This window comes from Blastomyces gilchristii (genome assembly GCF_000003855.2).
Source record: "Blastomyces gilchristii SLH14081 genomic scaffold supercont1.19, whole genome shotgun sequence".
NCBI lineage: Eukaryota > Fungi > Ascomycota > Eurotiomycetes > Onygenales > Ajellomycetaceae > Blastomyces > Blastomyces gilchristii.
The window spans coordinates 219,189-239,277 of NW_003101664.1; the positions used below are offsets into that span (position 1 = coordinate 219,189).

Consider the following 20,089-nt stretch of genomic DNA (forward strand, 5'->3'; position numbering starts at 1 on the left):
AAAAAACTCTTTAAGAAAAATGAGAAGTCTTAAGTAATATTTCTTATTCAATATCTCTGATATGTAATGAGACAGTCTCTACTAGCTGTCTTATAGCTTGCAATCTCTTTCTCAGTATTTTTCAAATACTCAAGTGATTCTTATAAATTCTCTGATAATGAATAATTTTCTTATTTAACAAGATATTGAAGCTTACTATAATATATTCACTTATTTAATATTTTCTTCATAAGATATTCAGTATCATTCTCAATCTCAATATTATTTGACTGAGATAGCTTCATTTCAAAGTATTGCTTATAGAGCTTCAAATAGAAAATGTGAAAAACAGAATAAATTGATTTTAATTCTGTAAATAATTTCAACTCATATATCTGCTTACTTATCACTCTTATTACTGAGAAAGATTCTAGTCACTACTCACTGAGCTTCTTATATAATCTCATTATCTTGATATTCTTTGCTGAAAGTAGTACTTGATTCTCTATTGAAAACTTTATTAAAAGATGTTTTTAATTATAGTATTTCATCTACTACTTCTAAGTGCAGTGAATGCTTTTTACTATCTTTTTATAAATTTTATTTAAAAGTTTCAATCTTACTTTTACTTCTAATACTGAGAAATACTCTGTTCTCTGTATCTGTCTGACATTCTGACTGTCTATTCTCTTCTTTGAAATGTTATTCATGATGTCACTGAGTAATGAAGAATTATATTCATAATAAGCATAGAAAGAAGATATCTTTAAAATTACATTCTTTATATTATTATATATGAATTTGATTATCAGAAGATGTTTAAGCTAATTATTTTAATAATATAAACAGAATGCTTAAAGATGCTATTTTAGTATCTGATTCTGATATTCAGTCTGATCATCTGTCTGTAGATGAAATACAGTACTGAGAAGATGTCTTATCATAAGATAATAGTAAAAAGCTGATTAGAGACTGAATTATTCAGCAGTAGAAGTTCATATTCTTCTAGTTATCAGTGACTTGATTTCTTAGCAGTATCATCTCACTCAGAGTCTGTCTCTTCTAAGTTCAAACTGAATTCTTTCTTCTTTAACTTCTGAATTTAAGCTGCAGTAGAGATGTCTCCCTTCTATAACTTATCAATGAATTTCAAAAGTAGTTAGATTAAAAGATTGTAGACTATTTCATTTTTTATCAATTCAATAATTGTAAGATGTAATATGAGAAGCTCATGATCTTCAGTATCAGTTCTCTGTGAGAATCTGAGTTTTCTTTCATCTTCTATACTGAGTTATGCAGCTGTCTTATCAGTACTGTTTCTGAGCTTCAGAGATTCTCAATTCTCTGCAGTCAGCTTCTTCTGCAGTGATGACAGAGATTCTTTTATAGAATTCTTCTTCATATCAACAATATTATAATCAGACTGTTTAGATAATATATCAGTGAGATTAAGCTGATCTGAATAGTATCAGATATAGAAATCATACTCTGAAAGCAGCTTCACTTACCTGGCTTGACATTCTGTCAAGCTCTTTATTGTCAAGAAGTAATGCAGATTTGCATGATTAGTGAGAACTTGCACTGAGTACTTACTACTCTGAAGATAATGTTATCAGATTTTAAAGAATTTGATAATTACTAACATCTTCTGATCATGAGTATCATATCTTCTCTATATAAGTGATAACTTCTTGAAGAAGAAGACTACTGATCTTTATTTACAGTATTTTATAGACTCTGTGAAAAAGTCTTCTCTCACAGACAATTCATTGTCTATTTCTTCAGAGATAATTATTTTCTAATTCTTTCAATATTGAAAGGTCTTCAGTGTCAACTGTGAAAAGATTTCACAGATCTTATTCTCAGATACATCAGTCTCACACTGACTGAGTAAGTTGAGATTAAAGTGATTCAGTATTATAATATCTGTGAAAGCTTATTTCAATTCTGTAAACATCTGCACAGTGTCTTGAATGAGAATAAACAGTTTCATTTTTCTGTCTTTCACACTTCTCTTTAACAGATCTGTAAGAGGGGCAGTAATCTGTGAATATGTATAGATGAATTATCTGTAGAAATTTACAAATTCTAGAAACATCTGCATCTTATGATACATCTGCAGTGTCAGTCAGTTCTCAATGACAGAGACTTAGCTTCTATTCATTGAAATGTCATTCATCTTAATAATATAATCTAAGAAATCAATCTCCTGCATGTAGAACAAGTATTTTTCAGTGTTTGTATAGAGTTGATACTGTCTTAAGTGACTTAACACTTCTTAAATATGAGTATTGTGTTCTTTCTCTGTTTTTGAGAAGATTAGAATGTTGTTTAAGTATACTATACAGAAGATGTTAACAAGACTCTGCAGTATCTCATTTATATAGATCTGGAAGATGACTGAAGTATTACAAAGATTAAAAGATAAAACAAGATATTCAAAATTACTGTACTTGATATGAAAAGCTGTTTTTCAAATGTTGTCTTTATTAACTCTGATTCTATGATAGATATTCTGTATATCAATCTTTAAGAATATCTTTGCTTCAGATAATTGATTGATCATCTCATTAATTAACAGTAATAAATAGCAATTCTTAACTGTCATCTTATTGAGGTCTCTGTAGTCTATGCATAGATGTAGTCTATTATTCTTCTTGAGTATAAAGAGTATAGATGTCTCTACTAAACTCTTTGATGAATGTATTCAGTTCTTTGATTGCACTTTTTCAAGATATTTATGCAGAACATTCAATTTCTTTACAGATAAGTTATAGAGAAGCCTGTATAATATCATTGCACTGTCTTCAAAGTAAATCTTATATTATATCTTAATATCAGGAAACTTCACTGCTTTCCTTTCTGAAAAGACATTCTTAAAATCTGTAAAGAGATATTATATACATTCATTTTCAATAATAAATACTGCTATTAATCTTGTAGTGAGAGTGATGACTTCTTCATCTATTCTCAAGTTTCAGTCATCTACTATATAGTATATTGACTCAATCTTTTTCTCAAGATTCTTCTGATAAAACTCTTCAGATTTCTCTATCACTATCTCTTCATTAGTGAGATAATACTGTCACATCTAAGTGACTCAGTCAATGAGAGAATTATTTTCTCTTAATTATAGAAGATCTAGAATAACATTCTCATCTATGATATTAAGTATGTGAAGAAGTAGACTGCTTTTCTTGAAGATTTCTTCTGAGTCTGTGATTACACACTGCACTTGAATTATGTTAAAACAGTGATATTTCATTTCATCAGTAAATTTTATATAATCTGACAAGTCTATCTTCTTTCAACTCTTCATTAAAGAAAAGAAATAGAATATAAAGTTAGTATTCACTCTGAAGTCAAGTAAATATCTTACTAGTATCTTCTCATTCAGAGTATGTATTGTGATTATGTAATTCAAAGGTTGCTTAAGTCAGTGTATGATTACAGGCGTACGCCGGCTTCTTATATATTGTAATATCATACGCTAAATTAATTAGTGGCCGCTATGACCTCTCTTTACATTTGTACACTAGTAGTTCAGAAGCAGCCGCGTTATTATCTGACAGTTGTATATTCTTTCAAATCACATTCTCTCTTACCAGATTCAGTCATGCTCATGTAATCATGTCATACACTCTAGCTTCATGCGGATTAGCTCGCCACTAGCATTTCACAATTATGTGACCTATCTCTGATTCAGCTAGCATCTCATGTACACTCTTACAAAGAAACTTTCACTATATTACATCACTTATTCACTAACCTTTCTCATTCTTCAATCATCATCTTCATCATTGTCATCATTAAATGTCATCATCTTATCTAAGATTTCTATTTCTTCTTCTATTCAATTCTTTTCATCTGTTCATCTATCATATTATATGCATTTCTGGTAATGACTTCCTGTTCTTATAACAAGCATTCTCATAGTGCTCATACTGAGCAGTTCATTAGCAGTAAGTGTAATATGTTGTGAAATATAGTCAGAACTTGTTTATCTTCTAATAATTGTCAGAATGTACTATTATAAATGATACATCTTCTTCATCTTCTTATATACTCTCAATCATTTCCTTCTCAGTGAGTTTCTGATTGTGTTTTCTGACACAATTTTGCATAGATGCAGATGCTGATATATTGTTTTTATTTATATAGAATCTTCATGTGTTGACAGATCTGTATTTATCAATAATAGTGAACTCAGTACTGAATCATTGATTGAGAACTTAAAGAATGTGATAATGAAGAAATTGTCTGTGTTATATATAATCAGGTCTTCTGTATTCTCTCTTGCCTCTTCTGTCACTTCTTTCTCTGCTGCTCTCTCTTAATCTTCTACACTTATTTCTGTGTCTGATTCTTTCACTCTCACTATCTCTGTTCTTATAATCTCTACTTCTGCTACTTCTGATTTTATCATCTCTGCTTTCATTATCAGCTCTTCTCATTTTAAGAAGATATTGTATAGACTTAATAAATCATCTCTCTCAGTGTGTACACTTTCATCCTTCTTATCAACTCTCAGAATAATTTATTATATAAAAACTGTGTATGATACAACTATCTGAAGCTCAGTCATAGACACTGATTATTATATTCATTTTAAATATTCATGATGAGATAATTATTTATTCATATCAGAGAATCACTCTCTCTCTTAACAGTGTTAAGATTGTAAGTCTTTTTCTTTTTCATCTTTTCTTTCTGATGCTGATTTTTCTGTTCTTAGAAGAAATTGTTATGAGTTTTACTGTGTACAAAGTCATGACATTTATAGATATTAAGAAGCTTTTCATAACTGTAAAGTTCAATATTGCAGAGATATCTACTCTAATAAATTTCTTCAGAATAATAGATCTGTATTAATCTATTCTCTGATATCTGTCATCTGACTTTATGATGCAGATGAAAGATATTCATGTTTTCAGAAATAAGAATGCAGATGTTGTACTCTTTTATACTTATAAGCATGAGATTCATACATCTTGTCTGAGATATTATCATGGAAATGAGTCATTTACATGCTATGTTCTGCTTTCTGCATTTCTCTGTGTTTCTCTCTCTCTCTCTGAGAAGTCTCATATTTGTTGTAATTACATGTATAATTCTAAGATCAGTGAGTGTTCATTCAGTAGTTATTATTCCTACTTTTACAGTTTCATACACTAACAATAGTTCTTAGTTACTTCAGTGTCAGAGATTATTTTAATTGAAGATAATAACACTGCTGAGACTATCTTCTCTCACTTTTAAGCTTCTTCTATCACTTTCTCTTTCTTCTCTGTGAGAAAGGTTGTATATATATCAAGTTATAAGTATTCAGTTTCAGATGACTTCTATTATTATTTATTCAGTTCTGTATCTTCTTCTTCTTCTATTTCTTCTGTTTTCACTCTCTCTGCTCTGGCTTCTGATTCTGTGAGTCTCATACTCTTCTTCAATTTCTCTATGCATATGCATGTGCATTTCTATATTGACATTTCAGTCAATCTTGTGATAAATGACATTAATATTATACACAGAGCAGTAGAGAAATCAGAGATATATACAGTATTATTGTAAGAGCAGCTTGCAGCTCTTGAATCTCTTATAGATCTTGAGTTTTAAGATTTTCTTTGTTTTTGACATTTTTCAAGTGATGTGATGTTGAAAATAGATTAAATGTATAATATATGAAAATGAATAAAGTATATATGATAATATTTGTCTTTTACAGCTGACTCTTACAGTTAATGACTAATTCATTATTTCTTTTCTTTTCTTATACTTTTCTCTTTATCTGTTAGTTACTACTCTTACACAATCTCTATATAATATAGTATTCAGTGACTAGGTTCAGCAGCTTTCATCTTTTATAATTCTGTCTTATACATTATACTGTCTCTCTTCACCTGCTTAGATTACTACAGTGAACAGCTCATTGAAACTAATCTCATCTGATCTCTGAGTATTCTTAGAAGTCAAGATGACTTAGTCTCACATATCTGTGAATATTTCAGATAGTTCATTCTCTGTAATCTCTGCAATTGAACTGATATAAACAGTTAAATTCAACTCTGAATTTCTTTTTCTTCTGTAATCTGACTCATATATAAGTCTGCTGCTTTGAGATTATTCTTTACTATATTACACTCACTGTCTGCAGTATATTATCATACAATCAGCTAGAGTCTTATTACTTATTGAAGTGTAGCATTCATCTGATTTCTTCATTTCTTCTCATTCTTTTCTTATAATCATGAAAAGATCAGAATAAGTGAGATTATCTGATTTATAAGTGTCTATGATTTCTCTTACTTTGTGAGACTTTTCAATTATAAGTCTCTTCTTTTTCAATACTGATGATAGTGCTGTGAATAATTATAATCTACTCAGATCTTACATCTTTGCTTTTATAAGTCATGAATTATTGATTAAGTTGTATAAGATCTGTTTCTCTGATTCTTTCAATACATACATTCTCAGAGAATGTAATTTGAGTATTTTATATAACTTAACTTATCTAGGTTGAAACTTCTCAGAACTCTCATTGTATATAAAAACTCATATTCTCATCTTGAGATTCAATTTCTTAACTAGTGAGTCTCATATTCTTTTCAATTGAATTGCTCAGTTCAGAAGTAACTTATTAGCTTTTGCACATGTGTGACTGATCTCTTTCAATCTTGATTCTGCATCTGCAACTGCTGTGTCTGTAACTGCTACTACTGTGTTCATAACTGCTATTTCTGCTGTGTTCATGACTGTTGCATCTGCAACTGCTGTTCTCTCTCTCATCTTTTCTGAAGCATTCTTCAGAATGCGCGGATGCAATTCATACAACAGATAGAATGATGAATACTTGAAGACTGCATACTGTCAAATCTGTGTGGCCAGTAGCACCTGCCTGAGATATTCATTTCATAGTCTTGTAGGCTTGCTCACTAGATATTTCATCAGCATATTGCTCAAGATTTCATTTAAGTGTTTCATCTTCCTGTTTGTCTGTGAATGATATGATGTTGTTCTACAATGTCTTGTCTGTAACTGGCTCACAAAATGCCTCACTGCTTCTTCTACAAGGTTTGCACTGTTATCAGTTAGAATCTCGCGCGGCATTTCATAGTTGACATAGATCTCATCATGTGTAGTCACCTGTCTGTGTAAATGTTCGATCTCCCGCTGCAGGCCTAAGATCTGGTTTTCTCTATTCTTATTGATGGTGGCGATTGCGTCGGCGAAGCTCTTCATAGTGGATGCTTGATCCGCAGCGAATGTCAATTGTTGTTTAGCTTTCACCTCAGCCTGCCACTGTGTACACAAGGCCTCAATCTCATTTAGAATCCTTGTACATGTACAGAGCTTTGATTCCAGTTCAGCAGTCTCAGCTGCTTTTCTTACTGCTTTAAGTAAACTCTCTGAGAGGTTCTGCATATCTTTCAGTTCAGATAGCAGAGAAGGGTGTTATTCATATTAACTAGAGAAGGTATTCATTTCAGTGATTTCTTATTAATTATATAATGTCTATTATTATATCACTGTATCATTATATCACTATATTATTATATGATTTCTGTTATCATTATACAACTCTGATAATGATCATCTCTCTCTTTTATCTCTTTGAGTGAAGAGCAGTTTTCTTTGAATCTGATTCATCACTCTCATCTCTTTTCTCACATCTTATTTATTTGCATACATGGCATTCACCTGGGTATGAAGTTTTCCCTTAACAAGTGAAGTAGTATCAATCAGATGCTCTTTCACTCACTGCTCTTCATATACTATCTTTTGAGATATTCTAGAATCACACTGGCATGATAACTATAAATCACTTTATAGACAGAATTATCACACTCTGAAGAAGCCTGCACTTCTCACTGGTTTTTAGACATGCTATCAGATATGATTTAAAGGTTGCTTAAGTCAGTGTATAATTACAGATGTACACCGGCTTCTTATATATTATAATATTGTACACTAAATTAATTAGTGGCCGCTATGGCCCCCCTTTACATTCATACGCTAGTAGTTCGGAAGCGGCTGCGTTATTATCCGACGGTCATACGTTCTTCTGAATCACAATTATAACATGAACTTAGAGATATAAGAATTATCAATTCTTTATTTCTTTCTCTTCTTTATCTTCTATGAATATATTTGTCAGAAGAGAAGTTAATTTTGAGAAAATATCTTCTTAATTTCTTCTCTTCTTTAACTTCTTATAATCACTGATATAGTGATTATCAGCTTCACAGTTGAAACAGAGATCTTTATTAAATCTTTTTTAATATTTCTTTATAATGAGTGAAGAATTAGAATACTTGAAATTCTTCTTTACTTTCTCTGCACTGAAGCTGTCACAGCACTGTTTAGATTCTGTTATTAATTACTTAGAAGAGATTTTATTAGTCTTTTTCTCAGAAAATTGATTATTCAAATAAATTCAGAAAGTCAGGTTGACAAGCTCAGTATAATTAATAAGTAAACTCTGATATTATAATATTATTATTCACATCTTATAAGTCAGCTTTATGAGATAAAACTGTGTTTTTAATTAATCTAAATTATCAGTCAATTTCTCTCAATATTCTTCAAATCTTATATTGAAATCAGAAGAATTCTCATTATCTTATTAATATAATAAGTTGAATTAATACACTGCTGTGAAGCTGTGATTGCAGTGATCTTTGATTTAATTCAGTAGAAAGTTCTTGAATTCTTCTCAAGTTATAATAGTATTAATATGCTCAAGCTCTCTCTTCTTGATGACTTAAGTAGTCACAGAGATGTCTTCAAGAAGGTTGACAGCATAGATTACTTATATCTCATGAGTATTATACTGACTCAGATTAAGGTGAAATTTTCATTCAAGAGTACAGATAAAGCTGTGAAATTCAGATAAGATGTTTCTCTTATATCTCAGAGAATCTCTGATCTTAATCTCTCTATCTCTATGATAGATGTAGATGTGTAGAGGCTGTGACAGTGATAGAGCAGTTGAAGAGCTCATGTTAAAATGTGCAGCAGATTCAGAAATCTCGGATTTCTGCTGAGATAGAGATGTACACACTCTAGAAAATAATGTAGTGTTTTCTTCAGAGAGTGAGGTTGAGTCAGTCTCAGTGTGAGTGCATAAGACTATATCAGTCTGTTAGAGCTTGACTGATTCAAACTTATAATCAGATAAAGTAATTCAAATTGTAATATAACAGAACTGAAGTAATGACTAGTCAGCAGTGTTATATAGAGATAGTTATTTAAGAAGCTGTATGAGTAAGCTTGACTATCTTGCTTGAATAGCAAGCTCATAGACTACAGGGTTATTACAAGAATATCACAGATGTGATACTTAGTATACTAAGAAGATTATATGAGACATGCAGTAACTCTTATATATATTTTAGTAGAAGAAAAATGAATTGCTGCTTCTTTGATGAGAAGTCAGTATCTAGCTATTCTATATAGACAATGAGTGAATACTCTTCTCTCATTTCATGAGTGAGAATAGTCAGAGTGATACCTCAGCAGCATCTCATTATCAAGAAAGAGTAATCTGCTGATCTTATATAGAAGCAGAGTTCTCATATCCATCAATCAGATCTTTCTATGATATATCCGAATAATGTCATAGAGTGGTTGAAAATCAGTTTGAATGAGATGAAATTATCTGCATGAAAGCAATGAACCGTGTGGAACCGCAGCAGAGCCTTGGCGCTGCTGAGAGCGTGACACATAGTGACTCTGAGTAATGTTGAAATTATAATAATAATAAATAGCTGATATACATGTAACTCAATAACTTCAATATAAAGAGATTTAATAATTAACTCATGCAATTTCAACATCTACAGAATCAGATATAAAAGTGCTGAAAGAATACTTAGATACTTCTGTATATTTCAATACTTCTGATCTCACTCTCTACTCATTATGAAGAATGAAAATGCTTATAAAACTGAGTATAGATAAAGATTTCATCAGTTTATTAATTAATCAAGATTGATATATCAATGAATAATTGAAGAATTACATGAAATAGAAGTTTCATTTATGAATGAAAGCATGTAAATCAGTGTTGTGAATATCTGACAATATCATCAAATATCTTGATATTCTGTTTCAAGACACTGCTATACAATAGAAAGTATTAGATTGATTACAGAGTGTCTGACAGAGAAACACTTCTCTTATAATATTCATCTCTGACTTTAACATCAAGATTCTAGAAGCAGATGACTAATCTTGAGAGAATTAAATAAAGATTAGCATGCTTAAGAAGATATTAACTTTCAAACTCTTACAGACTCTTATAAGTGCAGACAAAGATCAGACTTATAAAGACTTCTGCACACAGCTCTGAATAATGAATAACTGTCTTATCAAGCTCAAGAATATACAGAACAGTGATAGAAGATATTACATCTCAGTAACTCATACACCTGCACTGAGAAATAACAATAATGCAGATGTCATGAATTGAGTAGACTCAAATGTCTATATATAAGCAAGAGTCTCTACTGTCTGAACAGACTTCTGAGTTTCTGAGATCACTTCTGAAGAAGTCACTGATTGATATTAATATGAAGTGTGTATCAACTGTAACTGATCAGAACACATTGCTTTCAACTACTAATTAATCTATATGTCTTCACACTCAAGAGAAAGATCAGTGTCTGTTCACATCAATTACATTGCAGTGAAGAAAGATTCAGAAGATAACTACAAGAATACTTCAGTGAAACAGGGAAAAGATTAGCTTCTATTTAAATTTATAAACAGAAGCTTGAAGAGGTCAGATAACAATAATTTAAAGAGAAGATAATAATGAATATGATTCTTGTATCTACTATGATTGATAATATATATAATATGAAAGTCATGGTAGACAGTGATCTATATTACTATACAATAATAAAATCTTCAGTTGTGAGATGTTATAATCTTCAGTGTATTTCTCTATTAAAACTCTGACTTCTTGCAGAATTTAATGATTCAAAGAACATTTATATCTGTTATAAAATAAAGCTGATTATAGATGTGAAAGAATATCAGTATAAAGATATCTATACATATGAAGTTGATAATCTTGATTATAATCTTATATTAGAACTTATCTGACTATCTGAACAAGATATCTTATTAAACACTTGAAATAGAAGCTTAATATTTTCTAACAATGATAGAGTTCATGAAGATGATATTCACAAGATTATGAATCTAACACAGATCTCTGTCAACACATATGAAATACTCTGAAAAAGAAGTCATTATTAAAATCACTGATAGAGTCACTGATAAGTTCACTGATAGCAGAATTATATATTAATCTATTTCATCAGTCTGACTAATATTAAAAAGACTCTAGAAAAGTTATTCTGTATTATAATAACAGATTCTTATATAAAACTTTCTTAATAATATCATGAATATCTAAATGTCTTCTGATAAGATAATATTATAAATATATCTCTCTTACAAGATTCTGAAGTGAATCACAGTATTAGCCCGGTGATGTAGTGGTTAACTACACTATCATGAAGCCTCAATTAACGGCCTTCCCCCCGGGGAATGAATGTCAAGAGAAGGCAGGTTCAAACCCTGCAAGAGTCATCTTAATCACAGCTTTCACTGTTAAGTTATAAAACAGTATCAGAGGCCTCTGAATGCACTATAGTGAATCATTATCAAGCTTAAGATGTTTATCTCAGAGGTTTTCAGACACTAATTCTCACTGATTTTAGAGTTAACAGTCTCTCAGATACTTTAAGTTAGATCAGTACTAGAGTGATTGAGATCTAGAGTGTCTGCAGAATAGTAAATCATTATCAAGCTTAACTGATCAGATCTCATCTCTCTCACTCTAGACACTCACTTCTAGAGAATGAGATTTAAAAACTATTCAATTAGAACACTCTGAGCCTAGTAAGAACCTAGATGAGATGAGATCTAGGTATTCTTAATAGGTGATTAGTGTAAGTAAGACTGTGACAGTCAATTAATAGGCTGAAATACTGAGATTGACAGCTGAAAGATTAGAGACTTAACTAGAATTGAGTAGCTCTGATATTATTCTTAGTGAGAATCTCACTTATGAGTAAGCTAGTTACAGAAGCTAGCTGAGCAGTGACTCTTTAGAGAGAATGATAATCTCTGAAGCAGGCCTGAGAGAACAGAGGCAGCAGTCAGTTATATAGAATGTTAAAATATGTATATAGCTTAAGATGTAAACTGCAGAGATCTTATTCTATAACTCTTATTACTGTACTTATTTCTTTCTGTTCTTTTCTATCTATCTATTTAATGTGTCTATCTTTAAGACTATGTTCTCTTTTCCTTTGTCATGATATTTTCAAATGATTTTAAAGTATTAATAGATGTTGAAATACTGCAATTTATAAACAGTTTTTGTATTCTAGGCTGAAATTTTCTGATTTTGCATATCTGAAATTGATAAGTGTATAATAGTTGACTCTATAGATATAGGAAAAACTCTGAGAACTAAAGGTTCTTAGATAGATGTCATAGTCTCTGACTGTATACATCTATAATTGAAGAATAATAATAATAATAATAGAATCACAGTATTAAGTTAGAGAAAAAGAATGATAAGAACTCTGAACTATCATGAAACTCTTTTTATAACATATTTTAAGATGAACTTCTTCTTCTTTGAAAGACACTCAATGATCTGTTGAATAAAGAATTCATATATATTAGCAACTCTTCTGCTACAGCTCTTATTCTCTTTACAAAGAAATCAGATAAAGAACTCTGATTCTGTATAAACTACTAAGATCTGAACAGATTGATAAAGAAAGATCAATATTCTTTATCTCTTATCAATAAAATTCTAGCATGAATCAGATGAGCTCAATAATTTATAAAACTAGATATCATCACTGTGTTTCATAAGATTTATATCACTGAAGAAGATGAATAGCTTACAGCATTCTGAACATGTTATAATCTCTTTAAATAAATAGTCACACTCTTTAAACTAACTAATGTCTTCAGTACATTTCAGAAGTATATCAACTGAGTGCTCTGAGATTTTCTTGATAAGTTTGTATCTACTTATCTGAATAACATTCTCATCTTCACTGATGAATTCAGAAAAGAATATCAAGAATATATATGAAAGATATTACAACAGCTATAAGAAGTAGAACTACTAATAGATATTGATAAGTGTGATTTTGAAGTCAAGAGTATCAAGTATCTGAGTTTTATTATAGAAGCTGATAAGAGAATTTGAATAAATTCTGAGAAAGTCTCTGTCATTCTTGAATAAAAAGCTCTGTGTACTGTGAAAGATGTATAAAGCTTCATCAGATTTACTAACTTCTATCAGCAATTTATATAAAACTTCTCAGATATCATGAGATCACTTATAAATCTTACTAAGAAAGACTCAGTATTTTAATAATCAGTGAATGCTGAAGCTGCATTTATATAGATGAAGAAGATGTTCATTAATATCTCTCTACTGATAATATTTAATTCTGATTATAAAATAGTTATTGAAGCTGATTTCTCTGACTATGTGATAGAAGAAGTGATATTGTAATATAATGATGAAGATATTCTATAATTATATATCTTTATGTCTAAGAAACTGAGTTCTGCTGAATACAATTATGAGATCTATGACAAGAAACTTCTCATGATTATATACTGTTTAGAAGAATGAGACTCTGAACTCTGAAGTGTCTCTGAATTTGAGATAGTTACAGATTATAAGAATCTCAAATACTTCACAACTATCTATAAACTTACTGAATGATAGATGCAATGATCTGAGTTTCTAAGCTGCTTTTATTTTATAATACACTACTGTTCTGACAGCTAGAACTTGATGACAGATACTCTCTCACAACAAGAGCAAGATATGTTATTTAATATAACAGATACTCACTGAATGAATCAAGAGTACTAACTCTTGAATCTGAAGATACTAGTTGATTAAGATGAAACAGCTTATGACATCATATATACTTCTTTAATTAGAACTGATATCAATATCTTCACTTTCTCTACACTGAATGAACTGTGATATACAGCAGCTCAGACTGATGAACTTCTTCAGATTCTCACTGAAGCAGTATATTAAGAAGCACTCTGATTTTCCTCAGAACTATATATAAGAACTGATATCTCAGAATGTTTAATTGATGATAATAACACTCTATAATTTCATGAATAATGCTGAGTCTCTCACTTCAAACTCTTACACACTCAGATAATGCAAGAGATACATAATTTGCATATAACTGATTATTCAGACTATGAATAACTGTATAGAATGATCTTCTGAGAATTCTACTGCTCTGAGATATTAAACAGTATCAGATACTTTGTCTGAAACTGCAATCACTATTCTTCTGTTATCTTATAAAAGAACTGTAGAAAAGATCTACTGAAATCACTTAATATCTCTGATAGAATCTGATAAGATATAGTAATTAACTTCACTGTTAATTTATCTGAGAGTAAGAGTTATAGAAACATTCTGATCATTGTTGACTGACTAAGTAAGAATGTAATATTGAAATCTTGTAATAAGATAAATGCTGAACAAGTTGCTGAAGTCTTCTTACAGAGTTCATTCTATCAGATGCATGAGTTATTGAGATTAATAGTATTAAATCAGAGCTGTCAATTCATGAGTACTCTCTGAATAAGAATCTGTCAAGTTCTCAAGATTACACACTATCTGTCAACTGTCTATCACTCTGAGACTGATAATGTATCAGAATGAATAATTCAGACTGTAAAGAATTATCTTCATAAGTTCTATAATCACTTATAAGATGATTAATATAATCTTCTTCTACACACAGAGATTGCTATTAACAGTTAAGATGTTATTTTAACAGATATAAGCTCATTCTTTCTTACACATGAATATCACATGAAAGTGTTGAATCTTCTAGAGATTATATAGTTTACACTGAATCTCTGCAGTCTGATTCAGATTGCTGATAATATAGTAATAAAGCTTTAAGACATCTATGACTGAGCAGAAGCCTTCATGACAACTGTGAAACAAGATTAAGAAGATTAAATCAATATCTGATGAGATTCTGCAGAGCAGTATAAGATAGAAGATCTTATGTAATTGAATCTCAAGAATATATAAATCACATATTCATCTTATACACTAGACTACTGTCATATCAGATATAAAGTGATAGAAGTTCTAGATAGTTATAACTACTGTCTTAACACATTATCAGAGATTCATAATGTATTTCATATAAGCTTACTCTGCTATACTGTCATTGATTCATTCTCTTCTCAGCTGACTTCTGACTGACAACTGCCAGACATCATAGAAGAAGATAATGAGCTTGAGTGAGAGATTGAAGATATTCTTAATAAGAGATTCTGCAGCTGTAGCTGATAATATCTTATGAAATAAGTCAGCTATAATCAATCAATCTGAACTCTGAGTTTCATGTTATCTGAAACAGCAGCTCTTGACTGATGAGAACTGCTTCTGAAAAGAGAGAGTTAATGTGATAAACTGCATCTGATTAATCATATAGACTATTTCATTACACTTTATAAATTCTTTCATTTCTGATCACTGATCTGCAGCTACTATGAACACATGTAGTATACACTCTGATTCTTGATCATTTCTGATCACTGATTCTCAGCTGCTATGAACACATGCATATTCTTTCACTCTGAAGCTTCACTGCATACATCACCACATACATGTATAAATATTCACCTTGATTGCTAATTCTCGCACTTTCTCTTTCTTTTCTTCTTTAACATTTTTATCTTTGTTATATAAGACCTATCAATATTATACTGATCTATTCGGCGTAGGCCTCTTACATGTCTTATTATAAGATAATAACAAAAAGCTGATCAGTATTTGCTGATAAAGAGAAATTCTTGATCTGTTATCAATAATTTTAAAGTATTATAATTATAAATGATGATATTTAAAAATAGATCAGTCAATTCAGAGGCTTTAATCTTTTTATAAATAAAAATATATTTAATCATCTTTATAAAACAGTTAACAATGATCAAAATTAAGTCATATTCTTTAACTCTTATCAACTTCAGCAGATTAACTATGAAATTCATTAATAGATTCTGTTATAAGTTCTTTGAAACAGACAGTAATATCAACTCACTATATTGCTTATACTGCAGAATTTTTATTCTTTGATAGATATTATAAGTCTTAATATACTCTTTAACATCTGTCTGAAGCTTGTTTTAAATATATTTATATTTTAGAAGCTTCTCAGTCTTCTCTAATCTGAAGTGCTCTATATAAGAATTATTATAATAAATTCTTAATAACTTCTGACACATCACTCTGCTATAAGAGATAAAGACTGAATCATTCAGCAGTAGAAGTTCATATTCTTCTAGTTATCAGTGACTTGATTTCTTAGCAGTACTGTTCTACTCAGAGTCTGTCTCTTTCAAGTTCAAATCAGATTCTTTCTTCTTTAACTTCTGAATTTAAGCTACAGTAGAGATATCTCTCTTCTATAACTTATTAATAAATTTCAAAAGTAGTCAGATTGAAAGATTGTAGATCATTTCATTCTTTATTAATTCAATAATTATAAGATATGATACAAGAAGCTCATGATCTTCAGTGTCAGTTCTCTACAGAGATTCAGATTTTCTTTCACCTTCTATACTGAGTTATACAGCTGTCTTATCAGCACTGTTTCTGAGCTTCAGAGAATCTTAACTCTCTGCAGTCAGCTTCTTCTGTAGTAATAACAGAGATTCTTTTATAGAATTCTTCTCTGCATTAACAATATTATAATTAGATTATTTAAATAATGTATCAGCAGAGTTAAGCTGATCTAAATAGTATTAAATATAGAAATTATACTTTGAAAGCAGCTTCACTCATCTGACTTGATATTCTGTCAAGCTCTTTATTGTCAAGAAGTAATGCAGATTTGTATAATCAGTGAGAACTTACACTGAGTACTTACTACTCTGAAGATAATATCATCAGATCTTAAAGAATTTGATAATTATTAATATCTCTTAATTATGAGTATTATATCTTCTCTATATAAGTGATAACTTCTTGAAGAAGAAGATCACTGATCTTTATTCACAGTATCTTATAGACTCTGTGAAAAAGTCTTCTCTTACAGATATTTCATTATCTATATCTTTAGAGATGATTATTCTCTAATTCTTTCAATATTGAAAGATCTCTAATATCAACTGTGAAAAGATTTCACAGATCTCATTCTCAGATATATCAGTCTCACACTGACTGAGTAAGTTGAGATTAAAGTGATTCAGTATTGTAATATCTGTAAAAGCTTGTTTCAATTCTGTAAACATCTGCACAGTGTCTTGAGTAAGAGTAAACAGTTATATTTTTCAGTCTTTCACACTTCTCTTTAACAGATCTGTAAGAGAAGCAGTAATCTATGAATATATATAAATGAATTATCTATAGAAATTTACAAATTCTAAAAACATCTGCATCTTACAGTATGTTTACAGCACTGATCAGTTCTTAATGACAGAGACTCAGCTTCTATTCATTGAAATGCTGTTTATCTTAATAATATAATCTAAGAAATCAATCTCCTGCATGTAGAATGAGCATTTTTCAGTATTTATATAGAGTTAATACTGTCTTAAGTAACTTAATACTTCTTAAACATGAGTATTATATTCTTTCTCTGTTTTTGAGAAAATTAGAATGTTATTCAGATATACTATACAGAAGATGTTGACAAGGCCTTACAGTGTCTTATTTATATAGATCTGAAAGATGACTGAAGTATTATAAAGATTAAAAGATAAAACAAGATATTTAAAATTACTGTACTTAGTATGAAAAGTTATTTTTTAAATATTATCTTTATTAACTCTGATTCTATGATAGATATTCTGTATATCAATCTTTGTAAACATCTTTACTTTAGATAATTAATTGATCATCTTATTAATTAACAGTAATAAATAGTAATTCTTAACTATTATCTTATTAAGACCTCTGTAGTCTACACATAGATGTAGTCTATCATCTTTCTTAAGTATAAAGAGTATGAATACTTCTGCTGAACTCTTTAATGAATATATTCAGTTCTTTAATTATGCTTCTTCAAGATATTTATGCAGAATATTCAATTTCTTTATAGATAAGTTATAAAGAGATCTGTATAATACTATTATACTATCTTCAAGATAAATCTTATATTATATCTTAGTATCAGAAAACTTCACTACTTCTCTTTCTGAAAAGACATTCTTATAATCTGTAAAAAGATGTTATATATATCTGTCTTTAATAATGAATACTGCTGCTAATCTTACAGTGAGAGTGATAGCTTTTTCATCTATTCTTAAGTCTCAGTTATCTACTATACAGTATATCAACTCTATCTTTTTCTTAAGATTCTTTCAATGAAACTCTTCAGATTTCTCTATCACTGTCTTTTCATTAGTGAGACAGTACTGTCACATCTGAGTAACTCAGTTAATGAGAGAATTGTTTTCTCTCAATTATAGAAGATCTAGAATAATATTCTCATCTATAATATTAACTGTATAAAGAAGCAGACTGCTCTTCTTAAAGATTTCTTCTAAGTCTGTGATCACACACTTTACTTGAATTATATTAAAACAGTGATATTTTATTTCATTAATAAATTTTGTATAATCTGACAGATCTATCTTCTTTCAATTCTTCATTAAAGAAAAGAAATAGAATATGAAGTTAATATTCATCTCAGAGTTAAGTAGATATCTTACTAGTATCTTCTTATTTAAGATATACATTGTGATTGTAATATAGACTTAGAGATATAAGAATTATTAATTCTTTATTTCTTTCTCTTCTTTATCTTCTCTGAATATATTTGTCAGAAGAGAAGTTAACTTTAAGAAAATATCTTCTCAGTTTCTTCTCTTCTTTGACTTCTTATAATCACTGATATAGTGATTATCAGCTCTGCAGTTAAAATAGAGATCTTTATCAAATCTTTTTTAATATTTCTTTACAGTGAGTAAAGAATCAGAATACTTGAAATTCTTCTTTACTTTCTTTATACTGAAGCTGTCACAGCACTGTTTAGATCTTATTATTAATTACTTAGAAGAAGTCTTATTAATCTTTTTCTCAGAGAATTGATTATTCAAATAGATCTGAGAAGCTAGATTGACAAGCTCAGTGTAATTAATTAATAAACTCTGATACTGTAATATCATTGTTCACATCTTATAAGTCAGCTTTATAAGATAAAGCTATATCTTTAATTGATTCAAATCATCAGTCAATTTCTCTTAATATTCTTCAAATCTTATATTGAAATTAAAAGAATTCTCATTATCTTATTAATATAATAAGTTGAACTACTGTGTTACTATGAAGTTGCAGTTACAGTAATCTTCAATTTAATTTAGTAGAAAGTTCTTAAATTCTTCTTAAGTTATTGTAATCTCAGTACACTCAAGCTTTCTCTTCTTAATAACTCAAGTAGTTACAGAGATGTCTTTAAGAAGGTTGACAGTGTATATTACTTATATCTTATAAGTATTATACTAGCTCAGATTAAGACAGAATTTCTGTTCAAGAATATGAATAAAGCTGTGAAATTCAGATAATATGTTTTTCTTATATCTTAGAGAATCTCTGATCTTAATCTCTCTATCTTCATAATAGACATAGATGTGTAGAGACTGTGATAATAACAGAACAGTTAAAGAACTCATGTCAAAGTATGTAGCAGATTCAGAAATCTCAGATTTCTGCTAAAATAGAGATGTATACACTCTAGAGAATAATGTAGAGTTTCTTTCAGAGAGTGAGATCAGATCAGTCTCAGTATAAATATATAAGATTATATCAGTCTATTAGAGCTTGACTGATTCAAACTTATAATCAGATTAAGTGATTCAAATTGTAACATAATAAAATTAAAGTGATGACTAGTTAACAGTGTTATATAGAGATAGTTATTTAAAAAGTTATATAAATAAGCTTAACTATCTTACTTAAATAGTGAGCTTATAGACTACAGAGTTATTATAAGAATATCACAGATATAATACTTAGTATACTAAGAAAATTATATAAGAAATACAGTAACTCTTATATATATTT

At 29.6% G+C, this 20,089-nt stretch overlaps 1 protein-coding gene across 1 annotated transcript; it reads right to left on the bottom strand.

The window, feature by feature from the left end:
- Window positions 1-6,885: 6,885 nt before the first annotated feature.
- Window positions 6,886-7,398, bottom strand: BDBG_17612 (uncharacterized protein; the record flags this gene model as incomplete). Its single annotated transcript, XM_031725294.1, has 2 exons — window positions 6,886-6,969; window positions 7,033-7,398. The coding sequence occupies 2 exons, from the start codon at window positions 7,396-7,398 to the stop codon at window positions 6,886-6,888; spliced, it is 450 nt and encodes a 149-aa protein (XP_031580165.1).
- Between the last annotated feature and the right edge of the window lie 12,691 nt (window positions 7,399-20,089).